General features: G+C 37.6%; 1 protein-coding gene across 1 annotated transcript; it reads right to left on the bottom strand.

Moving 5' to 3' along the window:
• Positions 1–3,587: 3,587 nt before the first annotated feature.
• On the bottom strand, positions 3,588–9,855 carry LOC137960538 (sucrose synthase 1-like). The gene is made up of 17 exons (XM_068808185.1): positions 9,748–9,855; positions 8,909–8,979; positions 8,554–8,697; positions 8,256–8,385; positions 7,995–8,146; positions 7,702–7,894; positions 7,435–7,553; positions 7,053–7,269; positions 6,858–6,953; positions 6,566–6,739; positions 5,852–5,968; positions 5,597–5,763; positions 5,146–5,370; positions 4,722–5,040; positions 4,388–4,632; positions 4,169–4,307; positions 3,588–4,058 (listed from the first exon to the last, which is right to left on the bottom strand). The coding sequence occupies exons 3-17, from the start codon at positions 8,649–8,651 to the stop codon at positions 4,026–4,028; spliced, it is 2,424 nt and encodes an 807-aa protein (XP_068664286.1). The 5' UTR covers positions 8,652–8,697; positions 8,909–8,979; positions 9,748–9,855; the 3' UTR covers positions 3,588–4,025.
• Between the last annotated feature and the right edge of the window lie 7,198 nt (positions 9,856–17,053).

Below are 17,053 nucleotides of genomic sequence, written 5' to 3' on the forward strand. Positions count from 1 at the left end.
TGTAAAGTGAAAGGAAAAGAAGTTCATATTTGCACAATCAACCAACCATCAGTTGTTTACTGATTGGTCTTAACCCAGAGAAGATAATAAGCCAAGCATGCACTTGACTAAAGAGACCTATTTCACTTTTATGACAAGCTCCTTTTCCTGGTGCTACAAAGACTGAATGGGAGAAAGAATCTCAATGTGCTTGTGTAGACTACAGAGAAGCCTATCTTTCACCATGAACAAATACAAGTCAACAATGTTGTCAAAGAATAAAAAGAAAATACCCAATTTTTTTGTTATTATACTTTGATGAAACCAAACCAGAACTTTTGGACTTGATAAGCATTTGTTGAGAGAAATGTGCTGCGAGACAATGTGGCTGAGGGTGATGAGACAAACATTAGTCTGTAAAACTTATTGTTACTCTGTCCTTTTAGGACTTGATACTCACTCTTGTGATAAATATTGATGCAAGGAATGTGAGCTTCTCTTTCTCAAGGTATTCTGCCAGGAAGGTCTAATATTCGTTGCCTCATTTTCAGACTTGGCTGCAGTGAATGCAACCTTTTTGGAGACTCTGTATTCCTTTTTCAAAAACATCTACAGTAGCCTACGCAACCTTTGTGACCTTTTCTTCACTTTTTGTTTCGGCGATGGAAAATTTGATATGTCAATCTATATCTCTTACTTTATTTGTTGGAAATATGATTTCAAACATATTATTTATGAAATAAAATTACCATGATTTTATAGGTGTGGGACCCACTTCTAAATGCTTTGTCATTGGATGTTCAGTACAAGGAATAATGGCCAGCAAACTTATCACTTGTAAACGAATTATAAAAGGTTATCTTGTACACTTCAAGTTTTATTTATATTCTTCAAGATGAAAGGTACACTCTCTTTATTCTTCTTATTTCAATTCTATGATATATGTATGACTCTCATGATAAAGAGAATTATGGAGGATTTAATATCTATTTCTATGATATTTATTTTATTATTATTAGACATCAAGTCTAACAATTACAAGTGATTTATGCCTCTTCTTGTATCATAGAGATAGATTCTATTTTTCTATTTTTTTATAGTTTTTTGGATTTTTTTGGCTATTTATTGGTGAATGGATATAAGCCTAGTTTAGGCTTATTGTGTTCTGGCGCCGCAAGCGAGGGCCTTCATGCACGTGGGCCTTTATGCACGCGGGTTGCTATTTGGGCATGCCTGTTTATTCGCGGGCTTATGCGGTCCGAGTCTGTAATGACCCAAGACCATGAACCAAACCGGGTTTTACTTATATAATGAGCTAGAATGTGTTTTAAGGGTTTTTGTCCCATAATTTTATTTTTAATGGAATTTTCATGTTATTTGGAATTTATTTGGCTATTTGAAGATATATATGTTGATATTTTATAAATAGTTCATATCTAATTGGTTTAGTTTGTTGTTTGTTTTTAATTATTTCTTTGCTATAATTTCTTGAAGTATTTATAATTTGTCTTATTGCATGCCTTGTTATATATTTATGTATTTGTATGTGAAAATTAATTTAATTATATAATTTTCAAAATCCCCAAAGGGTAATGCAAGTTGTATAATTAGATTAGTATATTTTAAATTAATTCATTTGAATCCCTAAAGGGTAAGTATGAATTAATTTTTTTTTTTTGTGATATTGTTGTTTGTTTATTATGTGTAGAATGATTTGGCTAGTAACTCTCATGAATCTCCAATGGGTAAGTGGGAATACTAGATGGCTGAGATGATTGTATAATTATATATGTTCTCCCAAATATTGAAATATTTTCTGGATGACAGGAACATCCAGTAGTGGACATAATTTTGCCGAGTCCCTAAAGAAAAATGTACTTGATGGGACTAATTATGTGACCTGGTCACAACGGGTTGACTTAATGCTACAACGCTATAGGTTTGATAAGATTATCAAAGTGGATACTCCTCCTCAAAGACCTTCCCAAGTAAACTACCCCGATAATCTGAAACAGTATAAGGAGGACCTTAGAAAATTCAAGGAATGGGATGATGCTAATGAAATTTCTAGGTCACATATTCTTGGGGCTCTAAGTGAGACTCTCTTGATGACTTATTTTCATGTCCCCACTACAAAAGAGATTCTCGACCAGCTTGAGGCTAAATATGGTAAAAAGTCTTCTACTCGCATCAATAACTTATAGCAAAAGTTCACTCGTGTCAAATACAAAGAAAATGCTAATATGAGAAAACATGTAAATGACATGTTTGCCATGGCAGATGAGTTACAATACCATGGTAGACCAATGGATGAAGAAACTAAAGTGGTCACCATTATCAACTTTTTACCCAAATCTTTCAAATATATTCAAGATTTTTATTCTTTGTCCAAGATGAAGTGGACTGTATTTGATTTGGTTAATATGATCGACCACCAGTTGGAAAAACTCAATCCAAGTATTGAGTTAGATATACCTTCACCTAGCGCTAACATAGTTTTGAAGCCGAATAAGAAGAATTTTAAGAAGAAGGGAAAGAACTTTCGATTTCAAAACTTCAAGGACAAAAAGGTCAATCAACGAAGGGTTGAAGTACATGCTAATCAACGTGTTTGCTTCTTCTGTAATAAGCCATGACATATAAAGAAGTATTGTAGGGCTTTGAAAACCATGCAAGAGGGGCAACAAGAGAAAACTAGTGAGTCATTATCTCTTGATACTTGTACTATTTATATCAAGCCTTTTAGTTGGTGGGTTGATTCTAGTGCAACTGTTCACGCATCGAATGAGTTACAAGGCTTCAAGGAGCTAAGAAAGATTGAGGAAAGAACAAGCTTTATTTACATGGGAAATGATGAAAAGGCCATTGTGGAAGGCATAGGAACTTACTGGCTAAAGCTTGTTGATAATTTTTATTTTTATTTAGAAGATTGGTTTTATGCTCCTTCTATGAGAAGAAGTCTATTATCTGTATCTTGTTTTGAGAAACTTGGATTTACATTTTACTTTGGAAGTGGAAAGTTTCTTATGTTACAAGATGATAAAGTTATTTTGAGAGGTTTTCGAAATTTTGATCTATATCAATTGCAACTTAGTGGAAATATGATGTTCAATATTTTTACTTGCCAAAAGACAAAACTTCATATGACAGTAAATAATAATTTAAATCTAAAAAAAACACTCAATTTATAAAGTAAACAAACCCAATTTTATAACATTGAAAAGAACATATTCATTATTTTAATGGTAGTTTACACCACTTGGGTATAAAATAAAAAACCCTGACCAAAATTGGATGGAAGGCACTCCTAGGTTTTTTTTTTTATAGGTAGTGGGTCTAATCTGATGCTTTTAATCTAAAGTAGAGGTGTCACTATTTACACTTTTAAAAACATGACTCATTACTTTAATAAGTGACACAAAATTTACACCAATAATTCAGTCCAAAAAACAACCAAGAGCATTAATTAGGAAATCACCCACTCATATTGACCATGAAATTAAGTCATCTTAGCATTGGGTAAAATAAGCTGTATCATGCTTTGCATAGCTACCGATCAGATTGTAAGCAATCAAATCAGAAAAAAGTAGGAGACAACACGAGAGAGCTCGTACAAATCTGGCCTCTCAACATTCAAATAATAATGGATCAGAGCTCCAACTCATGAGTACTTCTTTCCAGATATTAAGTTACTTGCTGCCAAAAACATGGTGTGACTGGTGTTGCTCAATAAAATGGTCATCTTTTCTCCTTTTGCCAACACAACCAGACAAAGCAAAGAGTTCTTTACAAACATTTATTAAAGATAAAGTCGCCATCCGGCTTTTAGTTCAACAACATAAAACAAGCTCCCCACCATCCAAAGGGAAAAATGCCTCCACTTACACGTTATCCAACTCCTCTCCAGTGACACTGATGCCAGGTATTTGAGATGAGAACACCAACAAAAAAGCCAGGAAATAAAAAACACACGCCAACCTCGGTAACAACTCCATCCAGCAACCTCCCCATCATTGTGAGAGGAACACGGGCCTGGTGTTACTCTTTTAATCATCGTAAGCCAGAGGAACAGAGCTTGCCTGCAACACACAGAGAACATGCAGTAAGAACAACTCTGGGTTAAGAAGTCAACTTACATCAGTGCAGTTTTTCAATAATAATTACAATTTACAAATAGCCTAGAGCTTACCAGTTTGCGGTGCTTGAGGGTATAAAACATCTCCAGATAACGCCGAGTCTCACGCCTGTCTAGTTTTGATACATATTTCCAAAAACCATAAACGGCCGATAAAGTGAGCAACCTTTCAGAATATATTTGCCATGTATACCTGCAACGTAGATTGGATAGTGTGTGAAAGAATGATTACTTTTTCTAAAAAATAACAAGAAGAAATATACAGGCACTCACTTCTCTTGAATACGCTTCAAGCCACCTTCAGAGATTTTACACCAATAAGATGGATCTTTCGTGCACTTTTCAAAGAAATCAACAATGAGCTCAGCTGCTTTATCACCTTGGTAGGGATCAATGTGGAAACCTGAAACCCCATGTACTATAATCTCAGCCGGTCCACCATGATCAGTAGCAAATGTAGGAAGGCCACATGTCATGGACTCGACAACTGTAAGTCCAAAAGCTTCATAAAGGGCAGGCTGGAACAAGAGACAGACATCATAAGGATTGCCGGTAAGATGTTGCCATAGGTAACCAAAATTCTAAGTAGCAATAAAACACCAATTACCTGTATAAAAGCACCTTTTGTGTCCGCAATATAACGGTAGAGCTCACCATTTCGGACCCTGTTCATTTGGGCAGATATCCATCGGAATTGACCATTCAATTTGTATGTATCAATCACCCACTTCATTTTCTTCATCTCATCCTGCTCTTCACGGTCCTTTGATTCCTTGCCATGGTCACCAGCCACAACAACAAGATTAACAAGTTCTCTCAGACGTGCATTCTTTCCAAACCACTCAACAAGGCCAGTGATGTTTTTCACACGGTCAAGTCTTGCCATGGAAAAGATGATTGGCTTTGTCCTATCATTCAACATACAACTGCAATAACACAAAAAAATCATGATAACCATTATTTCAATTCCTTGACAAATGCTTTTCTCAGCTACATTTCTCTGAATAAAAAAAATGTCAAGAGGCCCCCACATGTGTTCTGTGTTCTGCACAGGGCTGTAAAGCAGCTCCTCGATTTCTGGATGGAGTGAAGTAAGTCTCCTCTGCTCCTCTGAATACGAAAAATAAATAGCCATATCTGCTCCTGGTGAGACAATGTTGAACTTGGGATCAAAGACATCAATACCGTGGACCACTCGATAGAGTCCAGGTAGTGTGAAAGCTGTGTGGCTCTCGTATTGTCCAACAGTGTCCTTGCTGAAACCATATAAAAATCAAAACAAGGAAATTTTGTTCTTAATAATATGTAAGAAGAGTACAAATGCATAACACTAGAAAACATTTACTACGAAGTGTGCCTTGGGTCAACATTCTACTGATATAGGAGAAAACACCAAAAAAATGATATTGGAGATAGGTGAATGAGCTTTTTGCTGGTAAATACCCCAAAGAGCCATTTTAACAAGTAAGACAGAAGGTGTACCTGCCAGCAATCTCTTGATAGGTACTCGTAATAATAAAGTCAGTATGGTTCATGGCAATCAAGTCCGCAGTAAATTGGCAAGAGAAGTGGTATTTGTCTTCGAAGTTTCTCCAATATATATCTGAATCTGGATATTTTGTTTTTTCGAGGGCATGAGCAATGGTGCACTGAGGATGACAGAAAAGCAGGGTTATGAACAATCACTAAGGAATACATGATCTTCTTACACAGTGCCAAATATCAAGTAATACCAACCTGTGTAACTCCTAAACGATGTGCAAGCAATGATGCAACAAGGTTTCCATCACTGTAGTTGCCAATGATTAGGTCTGGGGTGGCCTGCAACTCTCCAGCAATTTCATGTGCAACATCCTGATAAACTCAAAACAATTAGGTTCAAACCTGAGAATTCTAAAATCAGGGATGAAACCTCTGAATTCTATTAATATAACAAAAACTAAATAGAGCTTTGGAAGTGTTGCTTCATGGAGTAACTGACAACAACAAGCAATAATTCTGGGGCATTTTCTGTCATGTCACAGGTCTAGGAAGAGAAGTTCTCAATTTTCCTGAATGTTTGAGCTGCAATGTAGAGTTGAGTGGCAAAGCAAAATACCTCTTGTTAAGACCTATCTGATCTACAGCCACACCAAACTATGATATGACTTTCGAAGACATGTAGTGGCTAACTGGTTCAATATCAGAGAATGTACAGACTAACATGGGTAACACATTATCTAGAAAACTGAGAATCATCATGTAAAACCTTAAATGTAGAAAGGTTAGAAAATGTAATAAAATCTGAAGTGCATCCTAATAGGACGCCATATGACTGTTTATATCAAATGACCTATCCATTTAGAAAACCGAGAATCCTCATGTAAAACCTTAAATTAGAAAGGTTAGACAATGTTATAACATCTGAAGTTCGTCCAAATCCTTCATTGACAGTTTCAAGTTCAAGTGTACCTCTGCAAATGTCTCCAAGTAAGGCCATACATCAAATCGTGAGATCCATTTCCGGAGAACGCCTTTCTCTGTTCTGAAAGGAACACGAAGAATGCTGGAATGATCTGTTCCAAGTACCTTCTCAAGACGCTGGTTGCAAGTAGTGCCTACTGCATCAGGGAGCAGCCTAGTCACCTGCATTCAACATTTAGAAAAGTAAGTTAAACATACATTCCAACCAAAAAAGATTTTTCCAACATGTCATCTTATGATGCGACCACAACAAACTGAAGAAGAATCGACTGGCACTTACAATAAGAATACGAGGTATGATGTCAAGGCCCTGCTGTTTTATTCTGAGAAGCAACTCATTCTCCAAAGCACGAACTTGGTCTAAGATATAAACTACCTACATCAGACAATCAGTGACAATGAGATAAACTGTAGAAAGCAACAACTTGGAACAATAAGGATGGTGTAAGACAACATTGAAATGTACGAAACACACCTGTCCCCCTGTGTCAGGTAGCCCTAGAACGTTAGCTTGAGCGAAGTACCCATGGGGAGAAAGTATTACGACATTAAACACCATAGGGATCCTTCCAAGAAACGTCTCCAAGGTGCATGGTTCAGGTGCTTCAAGGAGTTCCAAAAGTAGATGAACCATCTCCAGTACCCTTCCAGCAGTGTCACCCCAGCCTTTTTCAAGGCCCATCTCTTGAAATCTGGATACCACAAAAAGCAAAAAGAAAACTTACAATCATCAAACTAGCTTTTATTTTTTTGTTATACTTGAACCAGGATCTGGATTAGTCAGTTGATTCAAAAAATCAAAAGAATTCCAGAGTCCAGATATATGCAGGCTGGCAAGCATGCACCAAAAAAACTACCTGTGATCAAACTCTGAATAAGGTGTATCAGGAGAAAGATTTGACAGGTATTCCTCAGCTTTCCTCATAACAGATTGAAGAGAATTAAGGCTATGGATTCTGTCATTTAGCATCATTGTCTGCACAAGATATTTCATTAGCAAAGGAGATAACGTATAGAGGTCACTGACTTCTTTATATCTCTTAGTCTATGCGGACATTACGTACTATTAATCTATTACATATGACAAATGGAAGGATAAGATGCAAAGCAGAAACAGAGCTTACCTTCCCCTTGTAGCTATGAGCTCGAAGGAAATCAAGTAAGGGGTACATGCTTTCTTTGTCATGAAACATCTTCGAAGAAAGATGTCGATTGAGGAACTGAACTCCATTTCCAATGGATTTTGATAAAGTTTGACGAGGAAAAGAAGCATTGAAGGGCTCAAAATCCAACTCAAGTACCATATTACCGTTGAAACTGCAACCAAGAAACAGCAAAATAAAAACAAAATAAAAAAGGAAAAAGTAATGGTAAGTGCCAGCAAAAGGACTCGTCCATGAAATGTACGACTACATACCCATCTTCCACTAGTTCTTCTTTGAATTGCAAGTATTCAGGGATGCTTAATTCCTCCACAAGTAGTTCATTCAAGTTCACTCGAACATACTCCCAGACCCCTGGCCTTGGACGAACAGCAAGAGCAACCCATGGTGGTACAACTATTGCTTCCTGCATCAGATCAGAAAATTGAAGACATTGATGAAAATTTAAGGAAAAGAAAAAAATAGGAGCAAGATTTGAAAAAAAAACAAAGAAAAAAAGGTTTCATCTATTACACCTGTGTCGCTCTCAGGACTTCTCCAAATGGTCCATCTTTTAGTTTTTTCATGTCCCCTTCAGCAGATAGAGCTTCGAGCTCTGCCAACAGCTGGTGTGGCTGTAAGATTCCTTTGCCTTGGTTTACATACCTGTGAAGAAGAAATGACTCCATCACTAAGCAGAAACAAGGGATTTTGACACGTATAGCATTGTAGTACTGCAGATCTTCCAACTTAAATTTTCAATCTAACCATGGTTTCTGACACAAATGCATAGATAATGCAGAAATAACATATGGAGATCGTTAAGAAGAAAACCTTGATAGGATGCAAAACAGTTCATTCCTATGAGCTGAGAGAGTGTCACCGAGACGCTCTCGAAGGCTATGGACACGTGTCAACCTGCGTTCAGCCATGGATTCGCCTCCTCTCTGCTTCAAGCCTCAACAAAGCCTCCACGGTCTGAAAGAAATGAGTAAAGAAATAGATTGAAGAATTTGGCGATGCCTAAGTTTTTAAATACCCACAACTAAAGGCGGCAGGGATAATGAATAGGGAGTCAACTCAGACGTTCAAAACCATCTAGAAGAAGAAACATTACGAGAAAGACACGCAACTAAATGTGGAAAAACCGAACACCAGCCGGACGGAAAGACAAATGTTGAAGACTCACAGTACTTTTCCGGATGGGGAATTGTCGATTTACCGATATCTGATTGCGAAAGTCCTTCCTCGAAGTGAAACCTGTTAACATGAATTCCTCTGTCAAGAACAGAAAATGTTTTACTGACGCTCGAAAGAAACTCCTCATCATTAAGAGGAACAGAAATTTGGACTGTTAACTTAAAACAAAAAATAAATTAAAATAAAAAAACACGAAGACTAGATTTTTAGTTTGATTTCTTGTTCACCACAAAATGGAATAGGTCAAGATTGGCAACTCAAACTCAAACTCAACAGAAGGGAAAAAAAATCATGGAAGACTAACAGGGGAAATTGAAGATGTAAAACATATCTTGAAAAAGAAAAAAAGAAAAAAAGCTTTTAGAAACTTCTTCCTGCGCAACGAGAAGCACTTCATTAAAGAGAATTATGGACGATAAGTAGCTAAAGCACGCGTAGTTCTGAAACGTTCCAACAGACAATTTAATTTCCTTTCCTGAACCGAAACCAAATTACTCAGAAAAAAAAAAAAGACAAGTCTTACGCCAAGCGAATGTTTCTCCTGCAATAGAAGCAGAACAACGATTATGGATGTTCTTGTCTTCCAATCTACCAGTTAGCTCAACAGAAACAAAAAATCTGAAAGAATCAATTCCGAAAGCAAATGCAAGACACTTCTCGAACGCAACCCGGTAAGAGTACAAAATATAACGATTGCACGACCAGGCACTCCACAGAAAACAGATATCGACAAACACAACTTTCACCGAAAACGTGAAGTAAAGTGCCACAAGTTCACTAACCAATACAAAAGAAACTAAAATGCCTGAAGCCAGCAGCTTCATTTACCTTCAAACAAGACCAAAATCAACAAAACGAAACAAAACGATACAGAGAAGGCAAGAACGCAGTGGATATGGCAGAAGCGGAAGCGGAAGGGGTTTAAATAGGTAATGATCTTTACTGTTGTTCGATCGGAGTAGGAGGAACCATCTCTGTCTGCGACCTTTCCGCGCTCTCTGTTTCTCTTCTCCAAAACCACTTGTCTCCGTAAGCGGATTTACTGTTGCCCACCGACTGCTACATTTTTTCCGTAAGCGGATTTACTGTTGCCCACCGACTGCTACATTTTTTTATTACAAGAATTATAGGATTAGTTGGCTTTACCTCCTGAGTGAAACTCGGTCGAATTAACTCAGCCGTCTTAAACAATGGTTTTAGATTTAAGATAAGATTAAAAAATGCGATTAAGGAAAGACGAATCAGTAATCCAATGACGACGTGGCACGATTTCAGAGCGACACTTGACACCTGGTTAATTTATTTATCCATCATTTATAATTTTAAGGGCCTATTTAAAAAATAATTAATTAATATCATCAGTATTGCAGCGGTCACTTAAATTGGAAGAATACGTGTCATTATTAGAAGTTCAAATCTCACATCAAACCATAATTATCGACCCTACGCTACCTTCCAATCTTCCTCCATGATTTCTTCTTGTTTTTTACGTCAAATTTCACGTAATAAATAATGGTTTTTTATAATAAAAAATATTTAATTAATTAATTAATATCTTGACCCAGGGGACGACTCGGTATGACTCGTCACCGAGACAAGACACCGGAGTGGATAAAACCGCAGCGATCTTTCAATACCTTTTCATTAGTTAGCGCCATCATTGACCGGAAGACTTAATGTGCGCGGAATTCTCCGCTTTATCCAAAAGGATTATACGTTAATTTCGGATCCGATCTACGCCTGCCGAGAAGATATAGTGGGGCCCACAAAAATGCTTTTTCGTTTCTGTGTACTGATAGGACGGGCACGAGCGGATCAGATCAGCATCCGACACGCCATTGGCGCGTGTATCGGGGAAATACGGCTCTCGTCGTCAGCCGGCGGCTTGGCACCTTGTGGTTTGGGGGGGGCACGTGTCGTGACGCTAATCTCGAAGTTATTTATGGTTCTGTAGGGTAAAGTACAGTGGGCCCAGCGAGTCTGACTTTTTGATGTGCGCTATGCCCCCCGCACAAGTGGAAAAAGTAACACGTGGGGTGGCAGATTTCTATTTGTGTCCGGGGTGAAGGGTTGAGACGTGTTGTTTACGACATCTTCTTTTCTTTAATGAGATTAGGAATCAATCGATTCTTGCTTTTTAAACTTGCAAAGAAATCTGGAGAATAAAGAGAGCTTTTTTAAGTGACCTACGCCAATCCTTGGTTGGCTCTTTGTAACATGAAAAGTGGAAAGCTACAAGTCAGTCGCTCCTCTCCTCTTATCTCGACTCTTGCCTCTTCCTCTCCAACCCTTTCACCACCCTCCTCTCTACCACTAGAAAAGTCCAAAGGGAGAGATCCATCTTTTATGTGTCTTTTTGTTCATTTTAGGGGCCATAAAGTGAATAATTATTATAAACAGATTATTTAATTTAGTAAATATCAATTCTGCACATCTCTTTCAGTAATTTTTTAATTAGACAAGTCCCCATAATAAATTAATCTTATCTTAAAATAGTTAAACCAAACTTTTATAATAGTCTGACGTTATGAAGTGGATTACCTACTCTCTTAAAAAAATCATCCTATATTAACTAGTAATTCATTGGGTGTTGTAAATTACGTAGATTGGGTCATAGAATCAAAATCACATTTAAGGGGGGGTTAGTCCAAAATGAAGCAGATATAAATTACATGCACATTATTCCGTTCATTCGATTAGGGTGTTAGTGGTGAATGAGCGTCTCTTCATTTGAATCATGCCAGGTAATTTTTACAAGCAAAAATCGGGGAATCATGTTTCAGCCCAATTTTGCAAATCATTCACATGAATCATTCAGGATGCGTCGCACTCTCTTCTCCCTCTCGGCCTTCCTCCCCCAAATTTTTTTTTCTCCCGCTCTCTTCTTCCTCTCGTCTTCGCACTCCCTCTCCCTTCTCCCTCTCTCGCCTCCCTCTCTCTTCTCCGTCTCGGCCTCCGTCCTTTCTCCCTCTTGGCCTCCATCGTAGAGCCGAGCCTCCGTCGCAATTGCCTCCGTTACAGAGTCGAGCCTCTCGATCGCTCAGTCACAGAGCATCTAGTTGGATTAGCGGCAGTTGCAGGGCCTCCGGCATATTGTCACCTCTGGCGTACCATCGGAGCACTACCTCTGTCACCGAGCCAAATCAACTTATTCAATCTCCCCTCAAAATAAAATAATTTTAGTAAAAATGAGTGATACATGATAACTCATTGACTAAATCAAACTAGACCTAACCAGACTATATGAATTTGATCGGAACCCAGACTTCGCCTTTGCAGCTATCCTCCTTGCTTTACTCGCATCTCCATCATTGAGAATATAGGTGGCTGAAATAGAATTTTATTATGTGATCAATGAGGAAGTGAGGCCACTAAGGATTTCCAAGTGATCTCATTGGAACAACATCATTGAACAAAGGTATTGAACAACCGACTCCGGCAACCATGCCCCACTTCATCCTAGGTATCTAGTCCAACACGAGAAAACCTTTGGTCATCTCTAGTCCTCGAGGTAGATGGTCCACCAACAACATCCAAATATGCAATGTGAAATGTTTCTAACCTTAACGATAGACTCCTTTCCGTATCAAAACAGGGCATCGAGTGCCATTAGGATTCTTTTGAGATTCTATAGTATTAGGAAGTCACCGAGATTCTTAGGCGCTTTACCTCTCTTACGTCGTGCACCCCAGATAAAGATAGTTATCAGATCAATTTTGATGTCATAGAGGAAAAATGATTCCAAAAAGCACAAGAAGCTCTATTATTGGGGCCAAAGTTGTAATCTATGATACGACTTTCGCTTCTTCTTTTCTCATTAACAAAACCAGCTTCGACAAAACCAAATTGGCTTTAGCCAGAAAACATAGAAAGGGCCCTCCATAGAAAACACAGAGTTACATAACAATAGCAATGGATATGTAATTGGTCTCGTAAAAAATTGTAAGAGGAAGCATCAACATGATAGTGTCTCTAGAAGAGAAAGTTGAGAGGCTTCTATTTTTTTAGACAAATAGTGTGCCCTCTTTCTAAGTCAAAATCTACTTCAGACTGATTTTGATGATTAGAAAAGTCATATGAAGAACAAAAGTCCTTGCAGAACTAGGAAACTTCAATTTTTTTATCTCCTAGCCTTCGACTTGGAACCAGACTCGATGCCAACCAGAATTCAACTCCAAATAGGAGTCGACTACTGTAAGGATTGTGCTCGTCTTCTAAAGGATTGTTGCTGGGAAAACAATTCACATATCAAAGGAATTGATAACTAACAAACCAATTGAACTCTTCGAGGATCGTGGGGTGATTAGGAAGCTGCACAAGTCACCGTGGAAGAGAGAAAGGACACAACATATTTTTGAGTAGGGAACGAGCCTTGAAAGTAATACAAAAAGGAGATTGGGAGAAATAATAGTATGTTTTACTGATGTAACTGAGTATTTTTAGAATACAAAGGTGTTTGAACGTGTAAACTAAATAAAAAATAATAACTCTTATATTGTAGGTAACTACAGAAACAATTTATACAAAGCAATAAAGAAACATTCAAATATCAATTACAACCGAATCGACAAATAACGATTTTCTTTGTTATGCCCCCTCAAGATGGAGCTTGGGAGGAGAGTCCAATTTTGTCTTTGAGAAGAAGAAATTTGGCTTGGGGAAGTGGTTTGGTTAACGCATCAGCTAGTTGATCAATTGAGGAAACATAACCACCTTGAACTTGATCATGAATTAAATGAAAATCAATAGCTACATGTTTCATTCGTGAATGGAAAATGGGAATAGAGCAAAGTTGAGTAGCCCCAACATTATCGCAATAAACAACATGACTTGTAGAGGGAGGAACATCCATATCATCTAACAAAAAGAAACCCATTTGAGCTAGATTGTTGTCGCAACAACTGAATGGTATTCAACTTTGGTGGAGGAACAAGTTATCGTCTATTGTTCTTTGAACTTCAAGAGATAGCATTTCGACCAAGATAAACAATATCAGCACTGGTGGAGGAAATGTCATTCGGATTGCCAACATCAGAGAAGGCATGCAAGGACAAGGAAGGTTCCTTAAACAGCTGAAGACCATCATTTATAGTGCCACAAAGATTACAAAGTAATCGTTTAACAAGAGTCCAATGCTTAGTTGTAGGCCTATGCATAAATTGTGAAAGCTTATTAATTGCAAAAGCAATATCATGGCAAGTAAGAAGGAGATATTGAAGACTCCCTAGTACTATCCGAAAGTTTGTAGGATTAGAAAGAGTAGAACCATAATGCAATGTAAGAGAAGAGGAACTCATTGGAAGAAGAGTTGCCACTAGTTTAGCATCAATCATATGAGTTCTTGCAAGGATATCCATTAGATAACGATACTGAGAGCGTTAAATTCCATGTTTGTTTGGGACAACCTCCACACCAAGATCATTTCAAGAGAAAAGATCGGCTAAGAGAGTAACAAACCCATCCACCAAAGAATTATTATCCCCCGTAATAATCAAGTCACCAATATAAACAAGTAGATAGAGTATATGCCCATTCGAGTTAAGAACAAAGATTGAAGTATCAACATGAGAGTTCTTAAAACTAGAGTTAAGGAGAAAAGTACGAAGTTTTTTATACCGAGCTCGGGGAGCTTGCTTGAGACCATAAATGACTTTTTAGAGTTTACAAACATGAGATGGATAATCTTGATCAATAAAACCTTGAGGTTGAGCCATGTAAATAGTCTCAGAGAGGTGACCTTGCAATAATGCATTATTGATATCAAGTTGACAAAAAGACCAATCTCGACTCACATCTAGGCTTGAACAAGGCGAATAGTAGTGGGTTTAACCACATGACTGAAAGTATCATGATAATCTACTCCCAGGCATTGATGAAAAACTTTTGCAATCAAGCGAGCCATTAGAGTTATGTTTGATTCTAAAAATCCATTTACAACAGATAATATTATGACTAGGATCATAAGGTACTAATTTCCATGCCCCATTCCGAACGAGAGCATTATATTCTTCTGACATGGCCCAATGTCATTTTTGGATCATCGAGAGCTTGGATCATTGTTGTGGGTTCAATGTCTGTGGATTTGAATAATTGGGTATGAAGGTTAAGCTTCTTGATAGGTTTGTGATGTTGTCTTTTGCCCGAGTAATCATTGAGTGATATGGGATGTTCGTCTTATGGGTGGCTGATTATGTGTTGGTTGATTTGATGATTTTGGTTGGTTTGAAGGGTTATTTGTAGAGGGTGTAGAGTCAAGTGTTAGGGTTTCAATGGGGACAATTTGTGTAGGAGCCTCACAATGGGAATGCCTTTGAATATCCATGTCATGGTTGCATGGGTGGTGGTGTTGACTTTTAGTATTGGTGGCACCCAAGTAGAGATGGTATTGGACTCTGGATGTGAAGACAAAGTGGATAAAGATGTAAAAGGAAAAATAGACTTAATGAACCTAAATATCTAGAAACATTTGTTTTTTATGTTAGAGAATAGTTAGAGAATATCCAAGAAATATGCATGGTTTAGAAAGAGAATCAAGTTTATGAGAAGTATATGGTCTAAACCAAGGATAGCATAGACAACCAAATACTTTGAGTTTCAAATAATTTGGAGAGGACCAAGAATCTTTTCATAAGGAGAAAAAAATTTAATGTCGAAGTTGGCATGCGATTAATTAGATATACTGAAGTAGCAAAAACATGAGACCAATAAGTTAAAGGAAATGAAGCATGAGAAAGTAAAGTAAGTCATGTCTCAACTATATGAAGATGTCATCTCTCAAAAAGGCCATTGTGCTCAAGTGTGTGAGGGGGAGTAGTTAAATGAGATATATCATAAGTAACAAGGAAACTATTAAGAGCTATAAATTCACCACTTTTATTGGAATAAAGTGTGTTGAGGTTGAGATTAAAATGTTTTTCCACAATGGATTTATATCGAATCAATACTTCTGTGACTTCAGACTTTTGTTTGAGAGGATAAAACCATATATATTTAGTAGAATGATCAACAAAAATCACATAATATTTAAAGCCATCATGATAATGAATTGGTGAAGTCCAAACATCAGAAAAAAATATTTAAAGAGGTTGAGTAGAGACGAGAGTTGAATTAGAAAAAAAAATTATGACTTTTATTGCAGTGGCTAGCATTACATGAAAAGTGAGAAGAAATAGAAGATGATAAATCTAATTGATATCTAGAAATTATCTGTTTCAAAATAGGAAATGATGGATGTCCCAATCTGTGTTGCCACTTGGATGAAGTGGTCTTGACACTAAAAAATGCAAATAATGGGGAGGAGATTGGCCACTCATACACACCATCTTTAGTTGGGCCCTTCAAAAGTGTTGTTCCCTTGTGAAGTTCCTTCACAAAAAAACAAAAGGGTAAGAATTCAATGGAAACATTATTGGAAGTGCAAAATTGTGAGATAGATATCAAGTTTTTTTTCATGCCAGGTACATACCAAACATTGTTTAAGGAAAATTTAGCAGTAAGAGTTTTGAGAGAGTTGAAACTAATATAAGTGATGGGAAGACCCATGCCATCTCCAATCATTATGTTGCCAGAGCCTATATAAGGAGGTTGAAGGGATAAACTCTTGTCCAAAAGCACCACTGTCCAGAAGCCATGTTGGAGTGTTGGAACTGTTGGTAGCAAAATGAGCTCTTGCTTGCCATTGCGAAGTTGGTACTACCATTTTATTTTTGTTGTTGGATTGTTCAATTGGGACTAAGTGAAATGAAGGATATCGTTTGGCATTGTCCCTAGATTCTGCAAATTTGACAATAGCCAAGGTAGGGTCGTGGAGGAGGCCAAGTACCAGGATTCGTTCTAGTAGTGTTTGGAGTGAGAGGACGAGCATCATAGGTGGGTGAAGGGTGCCAACCCGTGTTGTTTATACCATTATTTGATGACGGTTTCCAGCCATTGCTCCCTAATGATCGTGAACTAATATTGGTTCGACTTGTTGGGTTAGCAAAGGTAAGAAAATAAGATGGGTCTGATTTGGTACCTTGTAGTGATGATTCGAAATTCAGTAGCTTTTCCTGTAGTTCATCAAATCCAATCAAGTTATATCTGGCTTGAACCGCATGGACACGTTCTTTGTAATCATCACCAAGGTTATCAAGTA

The sequence above is a fragment of the Aristolochia californica genome, unplaced genomic scaffold (assembly GCF_029961685.1).
Source record: "Aristolochia californica isolate CCGP_79_NKW_82.1479 unplaced genomic scaffold, dmAriCali1.0.hap1 SCAF_3, whole genome shotgun sequence".
NCBI lineage: Eukaryota > Viridiplantae > Streptophyta > Magnoliopsida > Piperales > Aristolochiaceae > Aristolochia > Aristolochia californica.